General features: G+C 32.8%; 1 protein-coding gene across 1 annotated transcript; it reads left to right on the top strand.

Annotated features, from left to right (window-relative positions):
- The first annotated feature begins 1,583 nt into the window (after window positions 1-1,583).
- On the top strand, window positions 1,584-5,670 carry LOC120337889 (uncharacterized). Its single transcript, XM_039405792.2, has 4 exons — window positions 1,584-1,677; window positions 1,840-1,938; window positions 4,184-4,401; window positions 4,619-5,670. Exons 1-4 carry the CDS (start codon window positions 1,649-1,651, stop codon window positions 4,774-4,776), a joined length of 504 nt encoding a protein of 167 aa, XP_039261726.1. The 5' UTR covers window positions 1,584-1,648; the 3' UTR covers window positions 4,777-5,670.
- The last annotated feature ends 6,436 nt before the right edge of the window (window positions 5,671-12,106 follow it).

Raw genomic sequence — 12,106 nt, forward strand, 5'->3', positions numbered from 1 at the left:
CGTGAATTTGTTTAGTGTATAGCTTTAAACAGATATAAAGTTTTTCAGTATGCAATGGTCTATAAAGATAATTACTTTCGATAACCGGGCATATCCATTCTTATACAATCACAAACAAATTATCAATGAATAACATATATCAAATCGGAATGTGGAACAAATGACAATAACATGACTGGTACTAACCGGGTCTTTACAGCCCTTTACCCCCCTAAGAAAAAATGGTACTCCTGAAGTATGCGCACCAAAATGTCGCATAACCTGAACCCTAGCTGGGTACACACCTGAGTTCAGGATGTGCGCCATCTTGGTGCGCATACTGCAGGAAGTCCGAAAAAATATATATATTTGTGACATAAGCCTACTCTTTTATTTGGCATACCGGTGAAACGTATTATTTGGACGGGATTTTTAACACTCGCTACTACCACTCGTGCATTCGCACGTCCAGAGAACTTATTTTGGAATCGATTTCATCAATTGTGTTCTTGTTTATCGCAATTCTAAATGTAGATTTTGTGATTACGTTTTAAATTCAACCATCTATTTTTGCAGTTAGAAGACGATGATTTCTATTCTGATAAAATACAATGATCCGTATCATAGCATAAATACAGATGCACTTAATTGAACATGGGATAAGTCTGAAAAAATGTTCGTTTCGAAGTGATATTGAAAAATACCTTGATGACGAATAACTTTAGATGGAAAACGTGATGTTTCATTCTAATATTTTTACATTTTATCTCCCATCTATCAGTTAAGTGTAGTAATGTATATTATCTAAACTTGGGCGCGTGGGCAGTATTCCATAACAAATATATTACGAATTTAGTGTTACTTTTTGTTTTCAGTAAACTAGATGATTATGAGCTCTATGTCTAAAAATAGGACTAACCCTAAACTGGTCAATGTCTCTATTTCCGGTCTTATTTGAACAAATATTTAACTAAACATGATTCACGATTAAAATGCGCTCCACGATGCGGTTTCCAACTTGCCCAATCGTAAAATAGCTACGTTTTTCCGGCTATTTTCATACAACGATAAAAATAATACGGTGGAGAGCGTTTTATGTAACACAATATTATTACCTAACATTCAATCATTTTTTCTTTCAAAATTGAGGCAGGGAAATTGTATATAAGTTCGGTGCGTCCACGAACCCGACATGCTTTGCAAACAATCGAACTGAACTAAAGCGTTTTCTACAAGCACATAACCGATTTCTGAAATAGAAATTTAGGACAATGGTCACGCTACTAGGATCGTTACGGAGATTAGACTCTTCTAATGTGATAATGCCAGAAACTGACCTCTTTAAATAAGTGAGAATATTTCGCCATTGTAAGTCTATTCTGCACAAATTAACCAGTTGAAATTTTTGTGAATATTTTCAAAGATAGTGTTTATTTCAAGTTTAGGTAGAAATCGGTCTTTTCCAAACAAAAATAAGATATATAAAAAAAATACATAATTACATTCTAATAATCATATGAGTTATTTTGCATGTTTTGCAAATCAATATGGAGTTTATGGAGATTATATTAATAAATTAATAATACATTTACTTTTGCAGATTATTCAAAATTACTTTATATTTATTCTCATTATAGTATTTCAAATTTTTACCGAAAATATAAAGAAAATGGCATCTACAAAAAGCACCTGCACGAAGTAAGTAAACAGTTCATTATTATCGATAACAGCAAAAAATATTTTGCTTAAAATAGTTGGAAATTTTTGTAATGCCTAATTTTGGCTGATTTCACTGAATTTCTTTTTAGTTTTGTTTTGAATCATTTTCTTTTTGCTGATCAAAATTTTTTTTTTTCTTAGATTCTGCCTTGGATTTCTCATCTTTATCCTGATCGTGAATTTTGACAGAGCTGATTCGTCGCCACCTAACGCTTTAATGGCAGATTTAATTCACAAAAGGTAAGATTGTTGCTTGAAAAAAGTAGCTTTAAATCACGCTTGTAATAAAATTTCAATATATATGTTTAAGTATAATATCTGATTCTGCATGTTCGGGCGTTTCGTCTTTTCCCATAATTGAACACTTTATACGTCTATAACGTCGATAATTTGGCTCTGATGGCTTATACTTTGAAAGTATGATCGTTGCTTTTTGCATTATCTACTTTTAATGTTTAATTTTCTTTTATTCATACCATTTAAGACTAACGTCATACTTGAACCTTTAAATCTTATGTGCAGTTTCTAATTACGGCGATAAGAACAAATGTATATACTCTATTTGTTTTTGAAACAAACTCTTGCGTGCCATCATTACGCAATTGACATAAAATTAGAGTGGAAATTGCACAAATGTTTATGCGATATTTCTATTAGATCGATACGTGCTTTTTTCGTCATTTGTGCCACCCGAAATTGTCTATACGTTCTCTGTACTCTGCTATCTAAATTCAATCTACGTTTAGTGCCATGTAAAAAACGGTGACGTAAATTTGAATAGTTTTTGAGTGAATTGCGTATTAACAGGCCAAATAGCATGTATAATTCAACAAAATGAGTTCGAGTTTCAAATTACATACCAAACGTAGGCGCTTGATAAAAATCTAAAATCGTGCTCTATCTTTTTATCTAACTTCTTATCGGAAGAATCGTTTGAATTTATGCGATATTTCTATTAGATCGATACGAGCTTTCTTCGTCATTTGTGCCACCCAAAATTGTCTATACGTTCTCTGTACGTTTAGTGCCATGTAAAAAAACAGTGAAGTAAATTTGAATAGTTTTTGAGTGAATCGTGTACAGGCCAAATATCATGTATAATTCAACAAAATGAGTTTCAAATTACAGAACAAACGTAAGCATCGGTATCGCAATATAATGTACGTTTATCATATTTTGTGGTTTTCTCCAAAATATTAACTTCAATACCGTACCAAGTACCGTAGTACACATATAATTTTATAAGCCACAAATTATATGTTTTTTAATAAACATCTAGTAACTTTGTGCCATGCCCGGCGTTAAATAATTACCGATTTATCATTAGTACCTGAATATGGCTGGAAAACATCATGCTTGGAGAAAGCAAAGCTTCGAGTTTAAATATTTGAAGGTCATTTTATAAATTTTGTGAATGATTTGCTTGATAAAATCTAAAATCGTGCTCTATCTTTTTAGCTAATTTCTTATCGGAAGTATCGTTTGAATAACATTTTGTTGTAGAATATTTTAAAATACTGTTTTGTCTGTAAGAAATAGGCACATACATATATTTTTTGATAATTTTCGTAATTCATTTGTTGACAGTTTTTTGTGGTTCAACATAGAAATCAATATTGATGTTGAAAAAAAATATACAAAATAAACGGAGTGTGTTTTCATCATTCTTTGGTTTCATATTTTTGCGTACATCATGTAAACCACCATAATAATGATTACATTAACATAAATCGCATAAAATAAAATATATTCTCGATATTTTCTCTGACATTTAATGAATATTTTTTTCGATCTGAGTAAACACAATTCGATATTTAATAACTTTGGGAATACATCTCGATGTATCTAATATCAAACAAAACATGCGTCAAATGGATTTTTAGAATATTCTAGATATTATCAAAAAAGCTGAAAACTTCATTTTAATATTTCGCTTATTTTATGACTTGTTTTTCCATGTCAGTGATATACCCGTAAATTCTATATTATTCCGATCATGAGCTGCCGTATTGAATATCGTTGTCACATAAAAGGTTATGATACTCATATAAAACTGAAAAAGCGACCTTTCAAACGTTACTTTTTTGCTAAAAATCGCAGGAAAATAAATGTATACTTGAAATAGAATACTTTAATGGAGGAGTCCAATGCTCAACATTTTATCTGGAAAACATATGAAAAACAAAACTGCATCAAAGCTGTTTATACGATTAACGTAATATAACATAAATACAATACGTGAAAAGATGTCTGATCGCTTATATTTTTTGTCACATGCGCCTCAAAATATTAGCACAAAAGATTCATTACATTTAATTCATAAAATTTGATATTTTCTTCAATCTAAATAATAACTATTGGCCAATTTCTAATTCCATTCTGATTTCAGTGTTATGTAATTTTTCTTCTTATCAATTCATTTCAAAAAGTTAGAACGTTTTTTTTCATTTGAAAACACCTGAAAATCGTTTCACTTTATTTACAGCATGCTGTACCGCATTACAAACGGACAACAAGGTCTCAGTCCATCACAAGTGAATAGTATGATTAACCTGCGTATGATGGAACACAGTAGAAATCAAGGAAGTGCAAGAAGAATTGCTCTTGAATGTTCTAGACCGATGAAACGAGGATGTCACAAGTTATCTAGAAGATGTTTTTCTTCTATTCTTGTAAAGAGAAGCATTGACTCACAATTGAAAGGTATATTGAAGATTCTCACATTATTTCATTTCCTAATGCTAGTTTATATTAACTCTACAATTCATATAACACATTTCGCAAATGAGAATGATAAGATAGTATATCTCACAATCATAACATGTTTGCAAATCTCATCAAATTGTTGCACAACTGATCCTTTAGTGTGGCTGATGTTGAATACATTGCGTCATTTTTTACATTTTGTTACGTTTTTCAGCTCAGAAATCGTACTGGTATGACCCAAAAGTGGATGACGTCACTGAAATCAATGAAGAGTTGGAATCTCATCACATAACAAAAAGATATGCATCACGGCGTTATGGAGGCAGAATCAGAATAAGCTGTGGTCTTTGCAGGCAAAAATGTTGGAAGTAAAATCTAATAATAGAATAAAACGACGCAAGATACGTATCTGCATCGGGTTATCTATAGAAGAAGTGGAAGGACCACAGTGCCATGGAGCTGACTTATACATGAAACTAAAATAACAATAAATACTAGTAGTTTTTATAAATTTAAAACTGTAATTGTAATTTATTCTGATTGTTTCATTAAGCAAATCTTATGTAAGCTTTATATAACTTGTTCAATAAAAATTTATCCAAACAAAATGATCCAAAATTGAGCGATTTTTATATTGATGGAGTAGTGTTGGAATTTTTACAATAATCCTGATGTTATGAATGGTCATTCCAAATCCAAATTTTTCAAAAATATTATTCAAGTCAAAAAATATTCTCAATTTCGTGATTAACATAAAACATGTATAAGATACCAAGACAAAATGAATCGTTTGAAAAACATTGTTAAAAGCATTTTTTTAATCTTTATATTGTGTACGAAATAATTTTGTGCAAAAACTTTTTTAGTGGGAATATTTATGTCCGTTAATTGCACTGTTACGGCATTTGATGTTATAGTTATAAACGAGTATTATTCGCATAGTATTGGTAAAAAAAATATACACTTTTTGATAAAATGTATTTTGTTTTGTTTTAGAATGCATTCACTCTCCTATAGACATGTATACTTACTTTCATATCATGTTTAAATAATATTATTGCTGTCAATCAGACGTTTAATAAATTTGATACATTTAACAAAAACGTGCCTTTCATTCCAAAGTTCCAGCATTTTATTAATTTTAATCAATTGTATTTTTATATAAATAACTTTATTGCCCGAACTAAAATGTTCGTGTATATACTTATCCTAAAATGTTTGTAAAGTCTGTTTTATCGATGAAATCATTTAATAAAACAAGTTAATACGGATAATATATTGCAACCATGTTTGGGGTTCAACGCTTGACGCAAGAAGTTATTTTTAGAAAATCAGAATCTGTTTGTTTTTACAAGAGATTGACCAGAACAGATTCGAGGCGGTTCGATTGCAAAAACGAAAAGTAGAAGTCACACTCATTCATGGGTTCATTCAAGTCAATTAGAAAAATATAGTTTAGTATAAAATAGCGATGACCAGTAGGAACTTCTGCGCTCCAGAAGTGTGTGTACCAATATGGAAGCAACTAATTTTGTTCGCCTACTTTGCAGTTTACAAGTTGTGTACAGGGACTGAAACCTATGGGCTAGGGGGTATATTAACTTGGCTAACACAGGCAGTCCAAGAACTCGTAATAGAACTAAAATAAGGAAAATCGGAATAAAATTATGGCCTAACCCTAACCTGGTGCACACTCTACGGGAGTAGTTCTTTTCAATTCAGGGCAAAAAACTCAAACGTCACACCTGCTTTTTTGGACGCGTACGCAACTACAAAAAATTACCTAGGGTCAGCGTCAGCGTCCGACATTCCGTACGTAAGCAACGGAATGTCGTGAACGGATCTCTGACCCTAGGTAATAAGCTGCAGAAACGCCAGTTTTAAAATGAGCAATTTTTTTAATTCTTCGTAAAAATTTAAATGAATGACTAATGAATTAATTTGTAAGTAAGTTGTAACATGTAAGTTGTACATGCTGCCATAGGGGCGTTTATTCGAATTAAGTAGAGCTAAAAGTATCTTATACTGTATATCAGGGGTGTGCAACTTGCGGCCCACAAGGAAAATTTGTGCGGCCCGCCGAGAAACGCCATTTTTGAATGGTGTGCGCCCGCTAAACCCAATATTTAATTTAATCTAGTATGTACGGGTAATTCCAATTCCTTTGCGCTGCAATGACTGTATCTGCGCTTGTGCAAAGCGAACAACGCATGTCACAAGATCAATAACCAAAATATTTGTGTCTGCAACTACTAGAAGACTTATGTTAAACAAAGTTGCAGCCCGCGGTTTCATACAATTATTTGTATCTGGCCCTCGTGTATTAAAGGTTGCACTCCCCTGCTGTATATCATTAGAAAATAAGAAAAAAGTAAAATCGTTTCAAAGCTTGGTAAAGTCCAACATTGTTATTGAAGATTTACAAAATGGCTTCCACAATTCTGCACATTTTCATTTCCACTATCAGAGGCAATATTATTTGCAGATTCACAATCTCAAATTATAAATCATTATGGGATAAACACGGATCAAACAGCATAAACTTAAAAGTAAATTGCTTCTGAATATCTTGTTCCGTGATAATGTTCCAGAAAAAGAATCGCAGTAGAGTTTAATTGAATGCCATTGCATCGAAGATTTTAAGCTTGTGAAACCTTTCCTGAAGTTTACCAGTTCACTGGACCGATAATAATGGCGACCGCATATGTGGGTGTTAACTGAGTGAATATGTTATATTTTATTCGCCGCTCTAGAAGTGTGTGTATCCATATGGAGGTAACTAAAGGTTGTGTAAACGGACTAAAACTATGGGCAGGGACAGAGGGTATCTTCACTTGGCTAACGCAGACAGTCCCCGTTTTAGTAATAGAACTAAAAGAAGGAAAATCGCAATAAAATTATGGCCTAACCTTGACCTGGTACACACACTACGGAAGTACCATATTTTCTAATTAGGGCCTATTTGAGTGGACATTTATAGCTAGAAAGCCATTACGTTTGCAGCAGCGGAATCTTTTTATATTGGTTTTTCATACCCAATTTATTATATATATTCTGGGCGAAATGGTAAAATGACAAATTATGACGAACCACTTCCCCTACTTTTAATGAACTGCAATGCAAAAAACAGTGGTCCGGAAGTATGTGCACAAGATGACGCACAACCTGACCCCCTAACCTGGTACACATACTATGTTCAGGTTGTGCGCCATTTTGGTGCACATACTTCGGGAGCACCAAAAAAATTAGTATTCATATAAACCCAACAACATATACTATAAGAATCTACTGATCAGATTTTTTGTAACTTCAACCAGACTGCAATATTGTTATCATGATTCACAATCATACGAATGTGTCAAGGATTTATTGTTTGGTTATTTTTTAAACTATATCAAGGGTAATCGCTAAGTTGCGAAGAGGAGCCTACACGCCTATACTGCATAAACCTTCCTGTCGCATAAGACAATTTCGTTTTGAGGGTTTGAAATAAATTTTGGGACTTGCAGTCCGATAAATATTCAATTTGCTCAAACAACTAAAATAGCCTTTAACATGTCTGAGGGCGTGTGGGTATTTATTCAGCAAATGTTGGTCCAGCCAGATTTTTATCTAGAAAGTTGTACAGGAGAATTTGTTGACCAGGATATTTGTAAAAACTACGCTGCTGTCACATTGCGCAACATATTTGTTTGTCTGTCTGTCGTATCAATTTATACATGCGAATGGAATCCACTATAGAATTCTTTAAAATCTATTTTATGTTTTAAAACTTTATACTCATGAAATAAGTATGTACGCCAGTGGTCAGCAACCTTTTGCGCTCGCGGGCCAAAAATTGAAGGTTGCAAGTCAGTGGCGGACCGCACATATTTTTAGAAAGTTAAAAACCGAACAGATGGTTGATGAATCACACTTTTTCACACAGATCGGAAGTTAAATTTTGAGCAGCGCGCGAAGACTAACCATTTGAATATTTTCTGCGCCATTAAACTATTTGCACTTAGCATCAACTTTTCTGCGTTTTGTTGCCATTTGTGTAATTAAAATTAAATTAAGGGGTCATTAAACGAGTAATTGGGAAATATATACTTGTTAGGGGATATTATAGTTTAGTCTACACGTGTCTAAAAATAAATTTTGTTACGTAAAGAATATATAGTAATCGTCAAAACAGCTGTTCTGTTACTATAATTCAGCGAGCGTCGCGGGCCGGATGATACTGCTCCGCGGGCCTGATCCGGCCCGCGGGCCGTAGGTTGCCGACGCCATTGTACGCCATTAGGAATTGCTAACAGGGATATTTATAGAAATAATTGTTTTCGATGCAGTATAAGGTTGCACTTTACTCCCTAAGCCATTAATATTAGATATATCGATTGCTCGGATCATTTTTGGATATTAATATTATATTTCTATAAAGTGCGTGTTCTGTGGTGTGATAACGAGTAAGCAATATTATTGAAATTGAATATTTTTTTATATCGAAAATATGCTGCTGATTTGTTGAATTGTTGAAGTGAAATTGCAATAAGAAACGTATAGGCCGTTTCTCTATGCTTTCGAAAATGTAGTTGAGGCATTACGTAAGATCACGAGAATCATATCCTTCACATCAACTGTCAACAAATTTTTGATGAAAGTATGCTATCCGGAAGTTAAAATATGCCGGTTTTACTCGGGAGTGTGTCACTCTCAACAGAGCATTCTAATCGCCCGAAGTGGGCGTGTGAATTGCTAAATTTACCCATTCAACACTGTAATCATGTATATGTCAGTGTATTCATTCTGCACACAAGGCTAGTACAGTATAGTTACTTTTATCGTCATTTTGTGTTGGTGTTGAATAGTAATATTACTAATACTATTACAAAACCCAAAATTTCAGTCATTATCCTTATATATACCCAGACTGTGCCCTGTCCAATTATTTTCGCATAGAGCCCCACAATAGTTAAAACCGGCTCCGTGTCTGCCTTTTTACAAGAAAACAAACCATATGTGGTGTTTTCCATTACTTCTTTATTTTCCACTATTTGGCTTATCCATTTGGGTTTATTGAACAAGTTCGTGGTTCAGGCTTCGCCAGTGTCCTGAAGTTGGACTTTTATTATTGCTTAGTTTCATTGAATATCAAACAACGCAGTTTGACTCGCATAGCAAATTTTGTTATTCACTGTGTGCTTTCTTAGATTACACCTATATCTCGCTATCGCGTGTTGGATGTGGTGAAGCATGTATTTGAGGGTTGGAATCATATATTTGAGTAAAGCTTTCGAATAAAGTTACATAAGGCAACGAAAGTCCATTATTGGTCGGCGTCTTTAGAACTTCTCAGAAGGTTACGATAGATGGCCATAACAAAAGCTAGTTTTCGACCCTGAACATACCGCAACAATTTATCAAAACCCAAGACTGACCTTCAATATTCACCAATACAATTTCGATCATATTTTTTCATTGCATTAGATATGTAAGTGAATTTGTCTTTGGACAAGTCAATTGTTAATTATAAGAATCTAACAATATCGCATCTACCACTGGAGAAATGATAAGTTTACACGCTGAAATAAATTTTAGTGTTGGCATTGGTATACAAGTATATTTATGTGTGTTCATATGCGTTATATAGCGTAATCTAACACTGTGTTATGCTCCATACAAGAATTAAACTTATTATCATACTAAGTAATTTTATTTAACCTTACTATCCTTGATTGCAATTGCCCCATTTGTATTTTCACATTTTGGGAATGCCTACGTGATGTGAATTTTCACATAGTGGGACAATTTTCAAAAATACTCTGCCTAATTGACGGTAATAGAAATATATTTTGTATATAGGATTGCAAAAATGTTCTCTTCAATTTACTTCAGTATTGCATGTTTTCGTGCCTTGAAATCGCTTCTAAGGTATCCTAAATTTTGAAATGATGTTTTTTTCTTTAGTATGCATGTATAGTTCATATTGCTGACCAAGCATGCTTCAACACTCACATAACTTTGTCCTAAGTTATAACTCTCTTAAATACTTCTACTTATTTTCTATTTTTGACTTAGTGGGGTAGAAATACACTAATACAGTGTTTGAATGATTGCAGTAGTTGACAAAACATGATTTTCCAGTATTTCAAAATTATTCTGTATCCTTCAGTATCGAAAGCGTGGCAACGACGGAACTACTGTTTATCTATTCAAAGTAGAAATGCACATAATTTCTGAGCACACTTGTAAAATCACATCTAACCGATTTCTAAAAATGCGAGTCAAGTTACCAACTGGAAAACATTGAAGATGATATTATTTTCGCCTATAATATCTATGTTATGATCTTAGGCTGATGGGAATGAAGTTTTTAACAAGCAATCGTGTAAAAGAGGAATGAAACTTGAATATTTTTTTACAAAACGAACAAAATATGTTTCCCATTGAATCGTCAACTGTGTGAACTTAAAGGAAGAGAATGAATAATCATAGTTGTAGTTAGGTTCACTGGAGTTGTCTCGTCTTGATACGCCTGGTGGTTTCCGAAGTTGTTATGTCAAAAACAATTTGCTTATTATGTAGCGTTCTGAAAGTGTATGAACGATCAATAAAAAACCACAGTTATGCTATAGTTGAAAGTTTCTGCGACTATGGGCTACAATTTTAAATCATCAGACGTTATGTCACCGTGAAATAGCGGCTCAGAATAAAACTCAACACCGTTTTATTTTCATATTAAGTAGTCCAAACGTATGTGCATTACGAACTTTTTTGGTCATAGCACAAATTTTTAAATGATGATTCATTTATATGAATATTTATTATTATTTTTTATACACTTTGTACAATTGTCAATATTGAAACTCAAATGCAACAAAAAAGGAATTAATGAACACTGGATGAAACGAAAGAAAATTTAAAATTTCTATTCATTTGCTTTATTTACATTTGTTCTAAAGAAAAATCTCTGATGGATAGCGTTTATGAAATCGAAGAATCTGCTTATTTGACAGACCTATAAAAATTGTTCGATTTGATACACTATCAATTTATTTATTTTTATTTTGTTTCCAGAGATGAGTACCATGTCTCCCGAAAATAAGACCTACCCCGAAAATAAGATCTAGCCTAAATTTTAAAAAGGATTTTAATACATGCTTTAATATATGCTTCGCTTAAAATACGACCCAGTCGATAGTTCAAATTTTTTTTGTTTGACCTAGTGGATAGCAAGAAATCGTTTCCACTCGTTTTAAAGGATTAATAAATTATATTTAGTAGTTTTTTTTTAAATAAAAACGTGTTATTTACAAGCAAATGGATATCGGTTTTAAATTTTGTATATTTAAAAACCTCGTAATTCTCTAAATCAAAATATAAGACATTTTCCCAAAATAAGCCCTAGTGTTACTTTTCGAAAGAAAATTTAAATAAGACACTGTCTTATTTTCGGGTAAACACGATAAATAGTATTAGAAAGTAATATATAAATTTGATATGCTTGTGTCAGTTGAAGGGTACACCAAAATACCCAGTAATCAGCTCATTAGGACTATGTATGTTGAAAAGCGCAAGTTGATTGTAGCCTGTTGCCTGAAAATCCAGATTTCGCAAGATCCAGAAATAATAGGGCTGCAATCGTAATGACTATCATATTTTGTTCTTTTCCATAGCTTTCAGAGAAAAACTAACTTTTGCTTCTTTTTATAGTTTTAAA

This window comes from Styela clava, chromosome 10 (genome assembly GCF_964204865.1).
Source record: "Styela clava chromosome 10, kaStyClav1.hap1.2, whole genome shotgun sequence".
Classification (NCBI taxonomy): Eukaryota; Metazoa; Chordata; class Ascidiacea; order Stolidobranchia; family Styelidae; genus Styela; species Styela clava.